The following is a 20,050-nucleotide window of genomic DNA, read 5'->3' as shown; positions in this document are numbered from 1 at the left end:
TTCCTGTTTGCAGCATACCAACGGTGCGGAGACGTTGAACTTGAGCAAGCCGTGGCATTGTGTATACGTTATTTACGGTAAAACAAATATGTCTCCTTATGAGCACGCGATAGCTTAACAATCAGCGTGTGCTGTTCACATAACAAAAACACGTGTATGACTACCTTGCTCCCAACAAACACGCAAACATCAAATTAACTTTAACACGCACGTGCAAACTGTGCATCACGACCTTAAAGTCGAGGATAAGTCTTCATCAATGTATTGAAAAAATGACTATTTTGTGTCAGAATAAATCTATTTTTATTGAACCTAATATGAAGCAGGATCACTGTGTCCCGTGAGGATATAAAGCAATGACCAAATCATTGATCTCAGGAAAGCGTGGAGACCTTTTTCGCGAACACCTGGTATCATCAATATTTGGTAGTGGATAATAGACATATTCATATGATATGTTAGGAATTGTACATTGTACTCAGTTTATTGCACATATTTCTTATGATTTTGAAAGGACTTTGCCGTTTTTATTTAGATCACAATATTTTGAAGAAAAGGAATGTATATTTGCTTAGTCGCGAACATCTGATGTCATCACTATCTGATAGTGATTCATAACACATGGTTGTGATAAAGACGGAATATAATCTTACAATGGACTCTGCCTTTTGAGGATAGTGCTTTGCATTGGTTATGGAAAGGGTTTTGTCGTTTTTATTGCCGGATCTGTTGTCCTACATATTCAGAAATGTCAGACAGACAGACAGACAGACAGACAGTTTATTCAGTATTTTAGGCATCCAGAAATGTGGAATTCATTAACAAGTAGATTTGTCTCTCCTCTGAGACTGATCAGGTAGGTTACAGTAATGAAGAAAAACCAAGTTGGTCAGTCCTTCGATGTATGTTGTCTATGCTATTTTGTTTCTAAAACTGGCTTTTAGAATTCCGATCCCAATTTGAGCATGGCCACCTCGGCTTCAGAGACATTTAAAAATACATTAATGGCCATCAATCGGTCTGTGTTTTTCAAAACGTATTAAAATTTGGCATTTGGTCTACCTAGTGGAAGGGGGCACGGGTGGCCCAGTCGTCTACGGCGCCGCGATTCGCAGTGCAGTTGCGTCCCTTGGGTACGCCAGAAACCTACGATTGTGGGTTCGAGTCCCGGTTCTCCCCGATTATGTTTCTAGGTTTGTCAACACTATACCTGTGCTCGTGGGTTTCACCGGAGTGGTAAACGTCTGAGACCTGCATCACTTCGGGCTTTCCTCCCACTTTAGCTGACAGGTCGTGATATAACTGGAATACTGTTAAAAGCGGCGTTAAACCCAACTCACTCACTCACTCACTACTCAGTGGGACCTAAAGTGTGTTTTATGTTTTGCAGTATAATGACTTTTACCTTGAATCAACCTATACAGCAATCTAGGCGGGGTCACCAAAATTAAAATGTTGACATGGGCCCTAAAATTGGGAATCCATAATTTGGGACCAACGTATCTAAACTCACCATAGTTATTTACACCAAATCAGGTGATAACTTCATAACTCAAGTGAGCTACAGAACCGAATGGCTCCATTTTGTTGTTATTTCGACAACTGATCGCGGTCCAATGGTTTTGGAAAAGATAACCTCGACCTCATTTTTATGTTGACGCGCTAACCTATACCTGCACTCTGATGATTATCACAAGTGTGTTCTCTCACATTGATCTATACCATGCACCTACCTTTCACGAAGCGATCACGATTTATGTATAGAATATCAGTACAGTATTGAGGTTATTCAACGCCTTACATCGAGCACGTCTATTTACATGCATATCGACTGCGCCGGTCCGTGTCGCTGTTAGGTCTATGACTGACAGCGAGGCTGTGTATATTACATTTATAGCTCGAACTCAGGTACCCGAGCACTATTCACAGCAGCAGGGCCATCGTGACAGGTAAAATACAGTGACTGGCAGTTTTCAACCATGGCGAAGAACGGACACAACATCGCTCACGGAGTAATCTCCGGAATTGTTTTAGTTTCTGGTGAGTATTCATATTTACAAACAAATAATTTGATAAAACATCAATCAGCCACGGTACCTAGGTAACAGGCTGACATCGATCTGTCGGTTTGAAGTATTGACCTGGATGTCTGTCTGTTTGTCGATGTATATGTTTACTTATCATGTTCAGGGTTTGCGTCCATTTATTGTGTTGCCCCCTGTAGAGCGTTTATGTGTTTGGTGAAAAGCAAATACAACGGGCTGTGATGGTGCTACGCTCACCTTTCCGCGAACACCTGGTATCATCACAAATCGTTAGTGATTCATTAACACCTGCCTGTGATACAGTCGGACAATGGATTCTGCTTGTAGTAGAGTTTTAAAAAATGTTTTTCTGTTCATAAAAAGGACACTGTAATCTGTACAGGGTATCATAGTCTCCTTACGTCAGTTACCCTAGGGTTTAACTACTTGTTAGCCCCCTTTATGGACGCTAGAGTAGTATATTCTCTTAAATTATCATACTTTTAAAATGGGCGCAAAACAAATGTATCACCTTTGTATATCTGCCTCTCTCTGTTACACCGTCCCCAGCAGCAAACTGAAATACAACAATTCGTTATACCCCCCCCCCCCCCCAACACACACACACACACACACACACACACCTCACCCACAACCCACAACCCCACCCCCCACCCCCCACACAAACATCCCCCGGTTTATTAGACTTATGGTGCAGTTGGAATCATACAGTGGACTCTTGTATTTCTTGTGATTGTGAAAAGGGTGTTGGCGCTTTTATTTACACAATGAGGCTAGAATCGGTTGGATATGTCCGAAGTGACTCAACTATACATGTTCTTATAACTATTGTGAGACCAATAACAGACTGGGTATTAAAAATGGTGTACCTCATTATTAACACAGACTGTCGAGACAAATTTAAGACATGACGAATAGCCTTGTGATTCGCGATCACGTGAGCCTCAGCCTGTATTATTTAGGTCAGTCTAACACTGGGGTTGTCGTTTTCAATGCGTCAAACCAGTCGTGCGGAACAGAACCCAGTCGGATCATTATCCTCCTTTGCTGAGCAGGCCAGGGTATCACCACCTCTTAAAACACATCTGTGACGTCATTCTATTGTTTGAACGCTTCATTATTTTTCAGCATTTGAATTTTTCAAATATTTTCAACTACAGAATATTTTGTCAAAGTGTAAAAGTAGGGATGAGTTTTAAGTAGAGGAATAGCCTCGTAACTCTCCATTCCTTAAAAAAAATGGGCCACGGCCCCTGCGGGGCCTCTGCTCCATTAGTTTCAAGGAATGGAGAGTTACTCGGACATTGCCCTCTACGTCTCCACCAACACAGGTCTGGGTGTATGCATAAGGACTTGCATTGTAATGTCGACATGTTTTGTTTGTTTGTTTGTGTGTTGTTTAACGTCGCACTCAGCAATATTCCAGCTATATGAAGGTTGTAAATATTCGAGTCTGGACCAGACGATCCAGTGATTGACGTCATGAGCATCGACCCACGCAATTGGGTCATGCATGAACCAAGTCAGCGAGCCTGACCACTCCATCCCTTTAGTCGCCGCTTACGACAAACATAGTCGCCTTTTACGGCAAGCATGGGTTGCTGAAGACCTATTCTCTTCCCGGATCTTCACGGGTCATTTTTGACATGTTAAATGGGCACAGGCTGTTTGTGTATACTGATGTTAACAAATAAGGGAACAATGAAATATTTAGGGAAATTAGCCTTGTTGTCAGTAGATTTGAAATATCGCACATACAAATTCAACACGTCAGAATCAAATGTTGAGATGTTTTTGTGTGCATTGTTTTCAACGCCCATTTGATGGACAAGGCTGAGAACCCATGATAGCATATCGTTTTACTGTCTAAAACGTCACGTTCCCTTATTTATTTCCATCAGTATAGCTGCAGATTCGAATGGTTAGTCGAATAGGCTAGTAAATACTATACTATTTAAAATATGAGATACGTATATCTTATATTGACTGACTGATGTTTTGCAATTGAAATAAAATACACCTTATCATTGATGTGGTGTTTAAGGTTCTAACTGTATCACTGAAATATAAGTGGGGGCACGGGTGGCCCAGTCGTCTAAGGCGCCGCGATTCGCTGTGCAGAGTTGCGTCCCTTGGGCACGCCAGAAACCTATGATTGTGGGTTCGAATCCCGGTTCGCCCAGATTATGTTTCTAGGTTTGGCAGCACCATACCCGTGCTCGTTGGTTTCACCGAAGTGGTAAACGTCTGAGACCTGCATCACTTCGGGCTTTCCTCACGCATTAAGCTGACACGCCGTGATTTAACTGGAATACTGTTAAAAGCGACGTTAAACCCAACTCACTCACTCACTCACTGAAATGACGCCGCTTTTAAAAGTATTCCAGGTATATTACGGCGTGTATAGCTTATACTTCTTTACCATTTAGCTGTGACTTTTTGGTGGACAAGGTTACTTTCAACATAGCTGATATGATGTATTTAATATTTAAATGACATAAGTGCTGGGAGAGTTTCCAAAAGTATACCATGGGTAAAGATAGGTACAAGTGAAGCATACAATTCACATGCTGACACTGTAACATGTAACATCAGTAACGCGTGTAACATGGGCACAAAGGCGACCCGATACTGGAGAATGAGTTACAATTTCTAATATGAGGAAGAATATATTTATAGATCCGTAGGAATAATATTATCAGTGATATTGTTGATAACCTGCAGGACAAAGTGATATTGTCAGTCGCGTTTTAACATAATCTGTTGAGTTTACATAAATTTGATCGTCCACTCATTGCTATTATTACAGCTTATATTTTGTGACCAAGGCAACATTTAAGAGTTCAATCTGGAGCCTTTTAACCATTTACATTATTCGATCGTTCTAGCATTGATGGATCGGGGAAGCAAAAAGGTTACTAGAACGCTACAACGACCCCCCCCCCCCCCCCCCCACACACACACACACACACGCGCTCACCACACCCTACTCCCTACTGTTGCAAAACGAATATATTTCTTTACAGTTAAGTAAAAGAATATCTGCACTTGTACACAGCAGATGTAATTCAAACTGACATATCGTTTTATTAGCTTCAAGCAAACCAGTCAATGTACTGTCGTGTCACTGGATTTTCTGGTTCATTGATCACTTGATTGATTGGTTTGTTTACCGGCCGCCGTCGCATTGCAAGGAGTACTGCTATGTGGCGGCAGGCAATAAATATTAAATACTTTTTTTATGCAATGTGTGAATGGCTGGTGCTACCGGTAGGGCAGGAGATGTTCCCCTTATCGCGAACACCTGGTGCCATTCCTGATTTTCAGTGGTCCATTCGTTTAATTTTCACAGCTATTTGCCCTTTAAGCCAAATGGAATCAGCTCAGGCGGATATTGAAGGACTGGTTATTCCCTGGTATTGACAATTTATATTTACAAAATTTAAAAAGGGGGTGTTAACTGTTTTAACGTTAAATGATCAATGCAACCAACCACAGCACACAGTCCAACAACAGCACAAGTCCAACCACTGCAAACAGTCCAACCACAGCACACAGTCCAACCACAACACACAGTCCAACAACAGCACACAGTCTAACCACTGCAAACAGTCCAACCACAGCACACAGTCCAACCACAACACACAGTCCAACCACAACACACAGTCCAACAACAGCACACAGTCCAACCACTGCAAACAGTCCAACCACAGCACACAGTCTAACAACAGCACACAGTCCAACCACAGCACACAGTCCAACCACAACACACAGTCCAACAACAGCACACAGTCCAACCACAGCAAACAGTCCAACCACAGCACACAGTCTAACCACAGCAATAAATAGATATTGAGATAAGCATATTTATAATACCCAAGCTGATTATTGCGCAAATGTTTATATATTATTTGGAAGTTGAACGATTTGGCCCAACTTTACTAAAGACTTTTCTGTAATTTGTTAGAAAGGGGAGTGAGTGCGCCGCTTTTAGCAATATTCCTGAAATATCACGGCTGGGGACACCGGAAATTTGCTTCACACATTGTACCCATGAGGGGTAGCTACTACTACTACTACTACTACTACTACTACTACTACTACTACTACTACTGCTACTGCTACTACTACTGACCGCCTCTGTGTATAGAGCGTCTGCCTGGAGAACGTTTTAAAGAAGGAACTTCCTGCTACACTAGGGGGCATAGGTGGCCCAGTCGTCTAAGGCGCCGCGATTCGCTATGCAGAGTTGCATCCCTTGGGCACGCCAGAAACCTGTGATTGTGGGTTCGAATCCCGGTTCGCCCCAATTAGGTTTCTAGGTTTGTCAGCACCATACCCGTGCTCGTGGGTTTCACCAAAGTGGTAAACGTCTGAGACCTGCATCACTTTGGGCTTTCCTCCCACATAAAGCTGACACGCCGTGATATAACTGGAATACTGTTAAAAGCGGCGGTAAACCCAACTCACTCACTCACTCACTCACTCTGCTACACTACCTGGCGCTCTCATTAAGGGACTGGTCGGCTCGGAGTCAGTAAACTGTGTGGGGATCCATGTTAAACTGCGGCATGGTATCTCAGTGGGCTAGCACTGTTACTACAAACCGCCAAACACACACATACCGATGTGCTAGCACATCACTATGTAAGTGCGAAAATCTTGAACGCGACGTTAAACCCCGTTTCCCACCACCTTGCCTACTACTGTGCATGTATTACTTCCCCGTGGGGATTCGGGTTAGAATTGGTGCCTAGCAACCTGTGATGGTCGTAAGAAACCATTTAATGGATGGGATGGCCAGGCTCGATGACTTGGTAAACATCGTATCGACTGCTTGGAGCGTTGCTCATGATATCAATCACTGGAATATCTGGTCCAGACGTAGATATTTATAGGCCGTCGCCATACACCTCAAATTTAACAACTTTAATGGCAATGACAATCGATATGACAATCGCAAACCTACGCTTCTATGTTTGCGATTATTGCATTTCGCCATAACTGTACAGTAACCCTCACCCACTCAAACTCAACTCACTCACTCACTCAAACCCAACTCACTCACTCACTCACTCCACTCCAGGGATCATCCTCTGCGTCGTGATCAGCGTGGGACTCCACAAGGTGGAGAAGCTCATTGGGAAGCAACCATACGGCGACGACGGAATCCAAGTCCCGGAGAATGACAGAGATTCCAGCATGGAGGACTGGCATGAACCCCGATCTTCCCGACTTCCAGAACGTCACGAACACCACCACAACCGTCACCACCATGGACATCATGGAATAACAATGATATGGGCTGTTGGCTTTGCCGTAAGTTTCACTCATTGCTGTGTATAGAGAAAGATAGAGGGTGGTTCAAAGGTCCTAATATCTCACGTTAATGTCGTTTTCTGATTCGTTATGAACTTAGGTGTCTAGAATTTGTTCTGCTGACTGTCGTGGGTTGAACAGTCAACGTATCAGGTTGTCCCGGGCCTTCCTCTAAACTGATATGTTATCCAAAACCATGTTCTACTGTTTCAGTACATCCTGCCACCATGTTCTACTGTTTCAGTACATCCTGCCACCATGTTCTACTGTTTCAGTACATCCTGCCACCATGTTCTATTATTTCAGTACATCCTGCCAACATGTTCTACTGTTTCAGAACATTCTGCCACCATGTTCTACTGTTTCAGTACATCCTGCCACCATGTTCTACTGTTTCAGTACATCCTGCCACCATGTTCTACTGTTTCAGTACATCCTGCCACCATGTTCTACTGTTTCAGTACATCCCGCCACCATGTTCTATTATTTCAGTACATCCTGCCAACATGTTCTACTGTTTCAGAACATTCTGCCACCATGTTCTACTGTTTCAGTACATCCTGCCACCATGTTCTACTGTTTCAGTACATCCTGCCACCATGTTCTACTGTTTCAGTACATCCTGCCACCATGTTCTACTGTTTCAGTACATCCCGCCACCATGTTCTATTGTTTCAATACATCCTGCCAACATGTTCTACTGTTTCAGTACATCCTGCCACCATGTTCTACTGTTTCAGTACATCCCGCCACCATGTTCTACTGTTTCAGTACATCCTGCCAACATGTTCTACTGTTTCAGTACATCCTGCCACCATGTTCTACTGTTTCAGTACATCCTGCCACCATGTTCTATTGTTTCAGTACATCCTGCCACCATGTTCTATTGTTTCAGTACATCCTGCCACCATGTTCTACTGTTTCAGTACATCCTGCCACCATGTTCTACTGTTTCAGAACATTCTGCCAACATGTTCTACTGTTTCAGTACATCCTGCCACCATGTTCTACTGTTTCAGTACATCCTGCCACCATGTTCTACTGTTTCAGAACATCCCGCCACCATGTTCTACTGTTTCAGTACATCCTGCCACCATGTTCTACTGTTTCAGTACATCCTGCCACCATGTTCTATTGTTTCAGTACATCCTGCCACCATGTTCTACTGTTTCAGTACATCCTGCCACCATGTTCTACTGTTTCAGTACATCCTGCCACCATGTTCTACTGTTTCAGTACATCCTGCCACCATGTTCTACTGTTTCAGTACATCCTGCCACCATGTTCTACTGTTTCAGTACATCCCGCCACCATGTTCTACTGTTTCAGTACATCCTGCCACCATGTTCTACTGTTTCAGTACATCCTGCCACCATGTTCTACTGTTTCAGTACATCCCGCCACCATGTTCTATTGTTTCAGTACATCCTGCCACCATGTTCTATTGATTCAGTACATCCTGCCACCATGTTCTACTGTTTCAGTACATCCTGCCACCATGTTCTAATGTTTCAGTACATCCTGCCACCATGTTCTACTGTTTCAGTACATCCCGCCACCATGTTCTATTGTTTCAGTACATCCTGCCACCATGTTCTACTGTTTCAGAACATCCTGCCACCATGTTCTACTGTTTCAGAACATCCTGCCACCATGTTCTACTGTTTCAGAACATCCTGCCACCATGTTCTACTGTTTCAGTACATCCTGCCACCATGTTCTACTGTTTCAGTACATTCTGCCACCATGTTCTATTCTTTCAGTTCATCCTGCCCGGCCTGATCGGCTGCATCTCCGCCTTCATGAAGAAGAAAGGAGTGGTGAGTCTTACTTTCTTCTGGAATTGTCAGAGATCAGTTGTTACTGTTCCATGTCCCCCAGTACACCGCCTGCATAACTCACACATATAGTGTTCTATATACTCCAGTACATCACACATATAGTGTTCTATATACTCAAGTACATCACACATATAGTGTTCTATATACTCAAGTACATCATTCACATGGTGTTCAATATAATCCAGTACATCACACATATAGTGTTCTATATACTCCAGTACATCACACATATAGTGTTCTATATACTCAAGTACATCACACATATAGTGTTCTATATACTCAAGTACATCATTCACATGGTGTTCAATATAATCCAGTACATCACACATATAGTGTTCTATATACTCCAGTACATCACACATATAGTGTCCTATATACTCAAGTACATCACTCACAATGTGTTCAATATAATCCAGTACATCACACATATAGTGTTCTATATACTCCAGTACATCACACATATAGTGTTCTATATACTCAAGTACATCTATATACTCAAGTACATCACTCATATGGTGTTCTATATACTCCAGTTCATCATTCACATTGTGTTCTATGTACTCCAGTACCTCTTTCACATTGTGTTCTATGTACTCCAGTACCTCTTTCACACAGTGTTCTATATACTCCAGTACATCACTCACACAGTGTTCTATATATTCCAGTACATCACACACACAGTGTTCTATATACTCCAGTACATCACACACATGGTGTTCTATATATTCCAGTACATCACTCACATGGTGTTCTATGTACTCCAGTACCTCTTTCACACAGTGTTCTATATACTCCAGTACATCACACACAGAGTGTTCTATATACTCCAGTACATCACACACAGAGTGTTCTATATACTCCAGTACATCACTCACACAGAGTTCTATATACTCCAGTACATCACACACACAGAGTTCTATATACTCCAGTATATCACACACACAGTGTTCTATATACTCCAGTACATCACACACAGAGTGTTCTATATACTCCAGTACATCACTCACACAGAGTTCTATATACTCCAGTACATCACACACACAGAGTTCTATATACTCCAGTATATCACACACAGAGTGTTCTATATATTCCAGTACATCACACACCTGGTGTTCTATATACTCCAGTACATCAGTCACATGGTGTTCTATAAACTCCAGTACATCAGTCACATGGTGTTCTATATACACCAATACATCACTCACATGGTGTTCTATATAATCCAGTACATCATTCACATGGTGTTCTATATACTTCATTACATTACACACATGGTGTTCTATATACTCAAGTACATCACTCACATGGTGTTATATGTACTCCAGTACATCACTCACATGGTGTTCTATATACTCCAGTTCATCATTCACATTGTGTTCTATGTACTCCAGTACATCACTCACATGGTGTTCTATATACTCCAGTACATCACTCACATGGTGTTCTATATACTTCAGTACATCATGTGTTCTCACGTTGTTCCATGTTACACATTGTTTCGTGTTCTCACCCTGTTTCGTGTTCTCACATTGTTTCCTGTTCCCACACTGTTTCCTATTCTCATATTGTTTCCTGTTCTCACATTGTTTCCTGTTCTCACATTCTTCCATGTTACACATTTGTTCATGTTCTCACTTTGTTTCGTGTTCTCACATTGTTTTCTGTTCTCACATTCTTTCGTGATCTCACACTGTTTCGTGTTCTCACATTGTTTCCTATGCTCATATTGTTTCGTGATCTCACTGTTTCGTGTTCTTACATTGTTCTCTATCTTTTTCATGTTCTCATATTGTTTCATGTTCTCTACCTGTTTCATGTTCTCACATTGTTTCATGTTCTCACACTGTTTCGTGTTCTTACATTGTTTCGTGATCTCACACTGTTTCGTGTTCTCACATTGTTCTCTACCTGTTTCATGTTCTCACATTGTTTCGTGTTGTCACACTGTTTTGTGTTCTCACATTGTTCTCCAAATTGTTTCGTGTTCTCACAGTTTCGTGATCTCATACTGTTTCGTGTTCTAACATTGTTCTCTACCTGTTTCATGTTCTGACATTGTTTCGTGATCTCACACTGTTTCGTTTTCTCACATTATTCTTTACCTTTTTCATGTTCTCACATTGTTTCATGTTCTCACACTGTTTCGCGTTCTCACATTGTTTCATGCTCTCACACTGTTTCGTGTTCTCACATTGTTCTCTACCTGTTTCATGTTCTGACATTGTTTCGTGATCTAACACTGTTCCGTTTTCTCACATTATTCTTTACCTGTTTCATGTTCTCACATTGTTTCATGTTCTCACATTGTTCCCTGTTTTCTGTCCTTCAGTACATCACCCACATGGTGTTCAGCATCATCACCCTCCTCGTCATGGGAATTGCCTTCGTTGCGGGAATCCTGCTCCTGGCTGGTTTAGCCGTCTCCCACCCCAGCCAGTGCACCCCTGTCGGGGAGATGTGTCAATGCACGTGAGTAGTGATGTAGTGATCTACGGTACCGACCGGCTGCTTATCTGTCGGTGTTGGTGTGTGTATTATTTAAAAATACTTTGTTCCAGAAATTACTGGACAAAATTAGTGTTGCCTCAGTTTAAACAGACAAAAACACGGACTTGCTCTCAGGATATGTTGTATGTCCCATTAAAAGTGTTGTTAAAAACAAAACTGTTCGGCTGAGAAAAAGTGAGGAAAAGATCCACCCATTTTTCGAAGCTCTTTCGGAGCTGTGGATAACACCAGACTTGCCCCCGACTACCCACATATTCTGTAAGACCGCAATACAAGTCTTCAGTCTTTTTCGAAATTTTATCCTTTTATAAAACAAAAACCGCACGTTTTTCGACATTTTATCCTTTTATAACACAAAAACCGCACGTTTGAGTTAACTTAAGATGCTGTTCAATTTAAAATGTCCCAATTATAACTCTTCAGACGGGACGATATGTATGAACCCATGACCCTCAACATTAGCTGTGACAACATCCACTCCCTCTACGCCATGGCCGTCGTCGTCGTCCTCGTCGTCGTCTCCGCCTGGATCCTCACCCTCGTCAGCACCATCCTCTCCGGCGTCCTCATCTGCAGACGGGAGGTAAGCAGCGCCCCTTTTCAGCTTCACGCCACACTGAGAGCCACCTCCACGTAGGGTTTCCGGGTTAGAATTGTTCCCCAGCAACCCCCGCTGGTCATAAAAGCCGAACAAATGGATCGAGTAGTCAGACTGGGTGACTTGGTGTCATTCTACCTCGATGACATGGGTCGTTGCACACAATATTGATCACTGGATTATCTGGTGACAGGCCGTCGTCATACAGCTTGACTCTTGCTGAGTGTAACAAACAAACAAACAATCGGGAGTTGTTAATATATGACCGACCACACTATTTGTATTAAGAAGGGACGGTGGGGTAACCTGGTGGTTAAAGCGTTCGCTCGTCACGCTGAAGGCCCGAGTTCGATTTTCCACATGGGTACAATCTGTGAAGACCATTTCTGGTGTCCCCCGCCGTGATATTGCTGGAATATTGCTAAAAGCGGCGTAAAACCATATTCACTCACTCACTCCCTTGTCTTGACTAAATCCGTGAATGAGGGAATAGTAAACTGTGACCGTAACATATAACACTCCAAACCTTTCATTAAACGTTAAGCCAACAGTGTTATGATGTAAATCCCTTCATTTTCAGCCCACCGGTAGTGTTGTCATTCAGAAAAATCCCATGGCGACCACCGTCGTCCACAGCGGAGTGCTTGGGTTCGGAAATGGCGAGAAGAAGGGACTCCCGCAGACTCACGACGCCGCCAAGCTGGTCACAAACATGGAGATTTAGACAGCTGAGCATACGTTCCTCATCGTATTCCACCTAGGGGGATGATTGTCGTTAAATAACCACCTATCTTTCTTTTTGTCTTATGTCCTGTTAATACTGAAAACCATTTTGCCAAGTTGGTATTATGCACATTCTTTCAAAGATCTGATTTCATTCGCAAAATGACAACCCTGGCGGGCACCCAACTCAGCAAGTACCCGTTATAATATCCGCAATGAAAAGGACCTGCTTCTCTTCACTAGACCTAATGTTGTGTGCGCTTTCATTCCGCTATACTTTCGCATTATTCAGATAGATTTCATAGCTTTTTTCCTCTCGTTTTGATCTATTATTTACTATTTTCAATATTTGTTCAATAACATGCTAACATTTGACGAGATTTATTATTAACACTAATTAGCTTATTCCGTATTGATTTGGTCGCGTTGTGATGCTATAAACTGATTATCCTGAGAAATCTCTTTCTTTTAAAAAGATAAAAAATGTTTCTATAAGAACGTTCTACGTTGCCTGAGCAACAGCTGTTAAAGTGTAGTGTACCAAGGCGTATGAGAAGTGACTTTTACCTTTTCTGTACTTAATTACAAGATAACAACAAATTTCTTTTGAATTCACTTTACATTGTTCTTATTGTTAAACTTTTTTAGAAAATAAAATGTTATATTTCTGGAGTACAAAGTGTTTTATATGTTCATATGCGTACATCACACTGTTCACCCTGCGGTGTGACAAACAGGCTAAGGCGCCGCGATTCGCTGTGCAGAGTCGCTGCGTCACTTGGGCACGCCAGAAACCTATGATTGTGGGTTCGAATCCCGGTTCGCCCCAATTATGTTTCTAGGTTTGTCAGCACCATACCCGAAGTGGTAAACGTCTTAGACCTGCATCACTTCGGGCTTTCCTCCCACATTAAGCTGACACGCCGTGATATAACTGGAATAATGTTAAAAGCGGCGTTAAACCAACTCACTCACTCACTCACTCATCGAGACTGATTCTCGTGTGTTGATGTTTTAGATTCAGACACATGCTCGCGAATACGCAAACAGCGTGTACATGATTATGCATCATACTATATTTTTATAAGCTGTGTCAATGAAGATAGGGATGTCTAATGGGTTCCAGCTAGTTTATTCGTTCAGCGCGACGTTTTGGAACAGATGTTGGAACTTTTCAATCACTTGCTTGATGAGGGTACCAGAACCCGACGACGCAGTGAAAGATGAAGACATTGAAAACCAAGAGGCGAGTCTGCCTCCTTTATCCTCGTGTGGGTTTACATGAAGACAATAGTCGAACGTGCAAAACTCAGGGGCAGGCCCTTACTATTTCAAACACACAGACACATGTACACACACAGACATACACGCATAGACACACAGACACAAGCACAGAGACACACACAGACACATGTACACACACAGACATACACGCATAGACACACAGACACAAGCACAGAGACACACACAGACACATGTACACACACAGACATACACGCATAGACACACAGACACACACGCACGCACATAGCCACACACACGAACAGACACAAATACACACACATATGTAAGTATAAACACACACATAGGCACACACACACACACACACACTCACAAATACACACACACACATATACAAGCACTTACACACACAGAGGTAGTCCTGCACCATGACCGTGGAATATATTTATTTTATGAAAAAATAATAATCTAGATATGCATACAAAAGCAAGTCTAGCAAGCTCAAGCTAGCTCTATTCCACTCTGAAATCAGCATGCATAGGGATTTTTTTATATTTTTAGAGTCAAGAAGGATATTGTGTAATATAATATTTCAGAGACTAAATGTTAGTCTAACACAGAGGCACACACACTAATATACATCAACACACACTCGCAAATACATACACACATATAGAAGCACTTACACACATAGAGGCACACACACTAACACACATCAACACACACACAGAAGCACACTAACATACACACACAGACAACCACACATACAGACACAAAACCATACAGACACACAGAGGAGGACGCATACATTCAGACACACATAGACACTTACCTCTCTTCAGGAAAATGTTTACTTATGACAGACTTCGGGTTCGACTTATTAAACTGAAAGAAGATCTAAGCTGACATATATCTTGTTACAAGTTAGTGATAAGAGAGGCGAAGTTGTGACGTCACTACCGAAACGAGGAAAAAGTGAATATATACCCCGGGTAATTTATCAATCTTGTTGGACACATCGTGACATTCATACTAATATAACAACTCGCAAACCTTAGACTGCCGTGAACAGGATGTGGGTCCTAGGACGTTATCTTTACCCAGTAAACCGAATCAACAAAACAAATCACAGAAGATCGTTTCAACATTTGCGTGGTTGTAAATGAGACCTTGCGGTGGAAACTCCGAGATCACGTGGTGTATAAGCTACCCGAGTATGTGACGTGATGGAAGACAAAGGCCTGTGGAACAATACAAGGCACGGGGAACACTACCCCATGTTTAAGCGTGGCCTCTGGGAATGTGAAATATGTGTGGAGGACTGTGTGAGAACATAGCCTCGCTGGAACGTTTCTGGAACGTTTTAATATCTGTATTATTTTTTTTTAGGAAACGGGGAAATATTATATTCTACACAATCGTCAGTGAAGCAGTATTTCTGCAATGTGCGTTTGAAATTCACATACACGATCCCTTTCTTCATTTGTACCCCCCCCCCCCCCCCCCCCCCCCCACACACACACACACACACGCACACACACACACACACCTCCCACCAATCACAATGGTCCGCAAGTTTTCGGAGCCCCAATGAAATGACATAATGACACTACTTTCATAAAGAATGCCTTAAGCAAAAATACAGTGTTTTCATAATGCGTATGTAAGAATTCGTGATGAATTGAAATGAGATATTTCGGCTGTTTGTCAAAAGTGTAATTTTATACGGTCATTTACTGTTATGAAATGCACATCCATCTGTATATACTCCATGTTTTTAGATGTAGTGATTACACACAATCTCAATTTCAGTGAACCCTGTGAACAAACACGATACACGGCCGGGGGACATGTTCTACTCCTTGGGCCGCCAGGAATAAATTAGTTCATTTACGTTTGTACACGAAATGTAGATCTTACATACACAACTATACATTTAAACAGTCAAACAATGACTGTATTCAACACAAGTATTCATTCGGCGTGAGATCTATATGTCAGGGGACAGCACGTGAGACTTATGATACGACACTGAAAGACTTATGATACGACACGTGAGACTTATGACACGACACTGAGAAACTTATGACACAACACTGTAAGACTTTTGACACAACACTGAGAAACTTATGATACAACGCTTTGAGACTTATGACACAACACTGAGTGACTTATGACACAACACTGTGAGACTTATGACACGACACTGAGTGACTTATGACACGACACTGAGTGACTTATGACACAACACTGAGTGACTTATGACACAACACTGAGAGGCGTATGACACGACACTGAGAGACTTATGACACAACACTGTGAGACTTATGACACAACACTGTCAGACTTATGACACAACACTGAGTGACTTATGACACGACACTGAGAGACTTATGACACAACACTGAGAGACTTATGACACAACACTGAGTGACTTATGACACGACACTGAGAGACTTATGACACAACACTGTGAGACTTATGACACAACACTGTGAGACGTATGCCACGACAGTGTCAGACTTATGACACAACACTGTCAGACTTATGACACAACACTGAGAGACTTATCATACGACACGTGAGACTTATGACACAACACTGAGAGACTTATGCCAAACACTGAGAGACTTATGACACAACACTGAGAGACTTATGACACAACACTGTGAGACTTATGCCACGACACTGAGAGACTTATGACACAACACTGAGAGACTTATGACACGACACTGAAAGACTTATGACACAACACTGAGAGACATGACACAACACTGTCAGACCTATGACACAACACTGTCAGACTTATGACACAACACTGTCAGACTTATGACACAACACTGTCAGACTTATGACACAACACTGTCAGACTTATGACACAACACTGTCAGACTTATGACACGACACTGAAAGACTTATGACACAACACTGAGAGACTTATGACACAACACTGTCAGACTTATGCCACGACACTGAAAGACTTATGACACAACACTGAGAGGCGTATGACACGACACTGTCAGACTTATGCCACGACACTGAAAGACTTATGACACAACACTGAGAGGCGTATGACACGACACTGTGAGACGTATGACACGACACTGTGAGACTTATGACACAACACTGTCAGACTTATGACACAACACTGAGAGACTTATGACACGACACTGAAAGACTTATGACACAACACTGAGAGACTTATGACACAACACTGTCAGACTTATGACACAACACTGTCAGACTTATGACACAACACTGTCAGACGTATGATACGATACTGAGAGACTTTTGACACAACACGTGAGATGTATGACACGACACATCAGACTATGACACATCAATCTGATATATCTTTCGAAGCCATTCAACTAACACCTGTAATATATATGTTATACACCAATTACCAAGAACTGTCATATATGTGCCCACTCCAGTGATCCAACACTGTGATATATTTGTTATACACCAGTCACACAAGTCCATGTTGTTGAGCATAATGCAGCTCAGCACAGCGAATATCATATACTTTAAAAACCGACTTCTGGGATACCGAGGACCAAGACTTGAGTCTACATTTACGCCCTTGCTCGTTGTGAATTGATCACTTACACGATACCCTCGACAGGTTGACTCAGCGAAGCCTGACCTACTTCCCGAGAACACCTTGACCCAACAACCATGTTGGTTTCATGCGCAGCCATATTTTACTTCCTGCCGTATTACTGTTGTGCGAGCTGTTAAAAAAACACTTCTGACTACATCACCGCTCGTAAATAAACATCACCGTCCCTACACCAATCACATGTACACCCCACCCCACCCATCACACTGTATCACCCCCACCCATCACACTAGATCCATACCCCATCCTACTAACCCCCCACCTCTACCCAACTACCCCCCCCCCCATCTACTGTGTCTCACACCTCATCCTACCGTATCCAACCCCCCACACCCTCATTACACTAGATCCCTAAATCCTACCCCCCACCAGCATTGCACTAGATCCCCACATCCTACTATCCCCCACCGCCCCACTACCACTTCCCCCCACCATCATCACACTAGATCCCCCATTCTACTACCCCTCCCCACCCCCCACCCCACCCGACCCCGCCCTCGTCACACTAGATGCCCCATCCTACTAACCCAACCCACCCCACCCTAGTATACCCTCAAATCACACTAGACTCCCCCCCCCCCCCCCCCCACACACACACACATACACACACACGCACCCGACCCGAAAGACCACACTAACGCCCCAATACACTGTATCCTCAACCTCATCACACTAGATGCCCCCCCCCCCCCCTCCCCCTCCCCCTCCCAGTCCTACATGTACTGCCCCCTATCCCATTACACTAGATCACCACCCCAGCTCACTGTATCTCCGCCTAGAGAACATCAATAAAGTGTGTGAATAATTCATGTCGCACCTGGCTAGCAGCAAAACAAACGGCATCAACATCAATAGAGTGATTAACCTAACGTTTGTGTATTTAATACCGACTACAATTGAAGCTTAGCATTTAACCATACGGTGTTGACAATAGTATTGTCGGAAAAAGTAATGCAATTTCTAATATATTATCAGTATCTTATTTCTAATCCGTGGCCATTTATCACTTTAATCAACATAATGTCTAGAAACCTGAACTAAAACCTCGCATGCTGTTATGCGGTGTTCATGTGATAAAGTTCAGATCACGGCTGTCAGAATTATCTCCCTTGTATTAGAGACTCGTAATGTCAACAACGGAGAGGCTGTTCAATATTTACTTGAAATCTTAATATAGCTATCAAATAAAACAAAATAACATAATTGGTGTTTTGTCCTGATCTCCGGCAGCGTCGAGTCGGTGGTGTACATTATCAAGACCGCGTGGGCAGTTGGCAGGGCCTGTGCACAGGTGGCTTCCACGACATAGTTTACACGACCACGTTTACTTATATAGGTAAATATACGTACGTAAGTATATATACTCACATAAGTAAAAGTGGTCGTGTAAACGCATTTGCTTACGTAAGCAAATATACTCCAGGAGTAATTTACTTCACCTCAAGAGGTCGTGCAAAAGTACATTTACTTATAAGCAAATATACTCCTGGAGTAAATATGCTTATGTGAGTAACATTTGGCCGTATAAACAGGGCTTTAGTTGGATGGAAGATGATGCGATAATACTAGTAGTAACAGTATTAGTAGTGAGTGAGTGAGTGAGTATGTTTTTACGCCGCTTTTAGCAATATTCCAGCAACATCACGGCTGGGGACACCAGAAATTGGCTTCACACATTGAACATACCCATGTCGGGAATCGAACCCGGGTCTTCGGCGTGACAAGCGAACGCTTTAACCACTAGGCTACCCGACCGCCCCAGTATTAGTAGTAGTAGAAGTAGTAGTAGTGGTGGTGGTGGTAGCAGTAGTGGCAGTGGCAGTAATGGTAGTAGAAGTAGTAAAAGTAGTAGTAGTAGTAGTGGGAGTAGTAGAAGTAGTAGTGGTGGCGGTGGTGGTGGTAGTAGTAGTGGTGGTGGTAGTATAAGTAGTAATAGTGGTAGTTGTAGTGGGAATAGTAGTAGTAGTAGTAGTAGTAGTATAGTAGTGGTAGCAGTAGTATTAGTAGTAGTAGTGGTGGTGGTGGTAGTAGTAGTGGAAGTAGTTGTAGTAGTAGTAGTGGTGGTGGTGGTGGTAGTAGTAGTAGTAGTAGTAGTAGTAGTAGTCCATGTAATATTAGAAGTAGAAGTAGTAGTAGTAGTGGTGGTGGT

General features: G+C 42.6%; 2 protein-coding genes across 2 annotated transcripts; both read left to right on the top strand.

Moving 5' to 3' along the window:
• Nucleotides 1-1,869: 1,869 nt before the first annotated feature.
• On the top strand, nucleotides 1,870-13,706 carry LOC139473852 (uncharacterized). Its single transcript, XM_071256621.1, has 6 exons — nucleotides 1,870-2,040; nucleotides 7,132-7,364; nucleotides 9,128-9,184; nucleotides 11,535-11,674; nucleotides 12,137-12,296; nucleotides 12,892-13,706. The coding sequence occupies exons 1-6, from the start codon at nucleotides 1,980-1,982 to the stop codon at nucleotides 13,033-13,035; spliced, it is 795 nt and encodes a 264-aa protein (XP_071112722.1). The 5' UTR covers nucleotides 1,870-1,979; the 3' UTR covers nucleotides 13,036-13,706.
• LOC139473850 (dynein heavy chain-like) lies at nucleotides 9,200-11,522 on the top strand. Its single transcript, XM_071256620.1, has one exon. The coding sequence runs from the start codon at nucleotides 9,370-9,372 to the stop codon at nucleotides 11,227-11,229; it is 1,860 nt and encodes a 619-aa protein (XP_071112721.1). The 5' UTR covers nucleotides 9,200-9,369; the 3' UTR covers nucleotides 11,230-11,522.
• Nucleotides 13,707-20,050: the final 6,344 nt, after the last annotated feature.

This window comes from Haliotis cracherodii, unplaced genomic scaffold, assembly GCF_022045235.1.
Source record: "Haliotis cracherodii isolate W230 unplaced genomic scaffold, xgHalCrac1.p SCAF_3, whole genome shotgun sequence".
NCBI classification, from domain to species: Eukaryota; Metazoa; Mollusca; class Gastropoda; order Lepetellida; family Haliotidae; genus Haliotis; species Haliotis cracherodii.
Note: the sequence above shows the minus strand (reverse complement) of the source record. Positions and strands in the feature narration are given on the sequence as shown.

What these genes read in the sequence shown, in the direction of transcription:
- LOC139473852 (XM_071256621.1), top strand. Translation starts at nt 1,980, where the DNA reads ATGGCGAAGAACGGACACAACATCGCTCACGGAGTAATCTCCGGAATT. An exon ending in CGGAATTGTTTTAGTTTCTG is followed by an intron (nt 2,041 to 7,131) that starts GTGAGTATTCAT and finishes ACTCCACTCCAG; the next exon opens with GGATCATCCTCTGCGTCGTG. An exon ending in GGGGAGATGTGTCAATGCAC is followed by an intron (nt 11,675 to 12,136) that starts GTGAGTAGTGAT and finishes ATAACTCTTCAG; the next exon opens with ACGGGACGATATGTATGAAC.
- LOC139473850 (XM_071256620.1), top strand. Translation starts at nt 9,370, where the DNA reads ATGGTGTTCAATATAATCCAGTACATCACACATATAGTGTTCTATATA.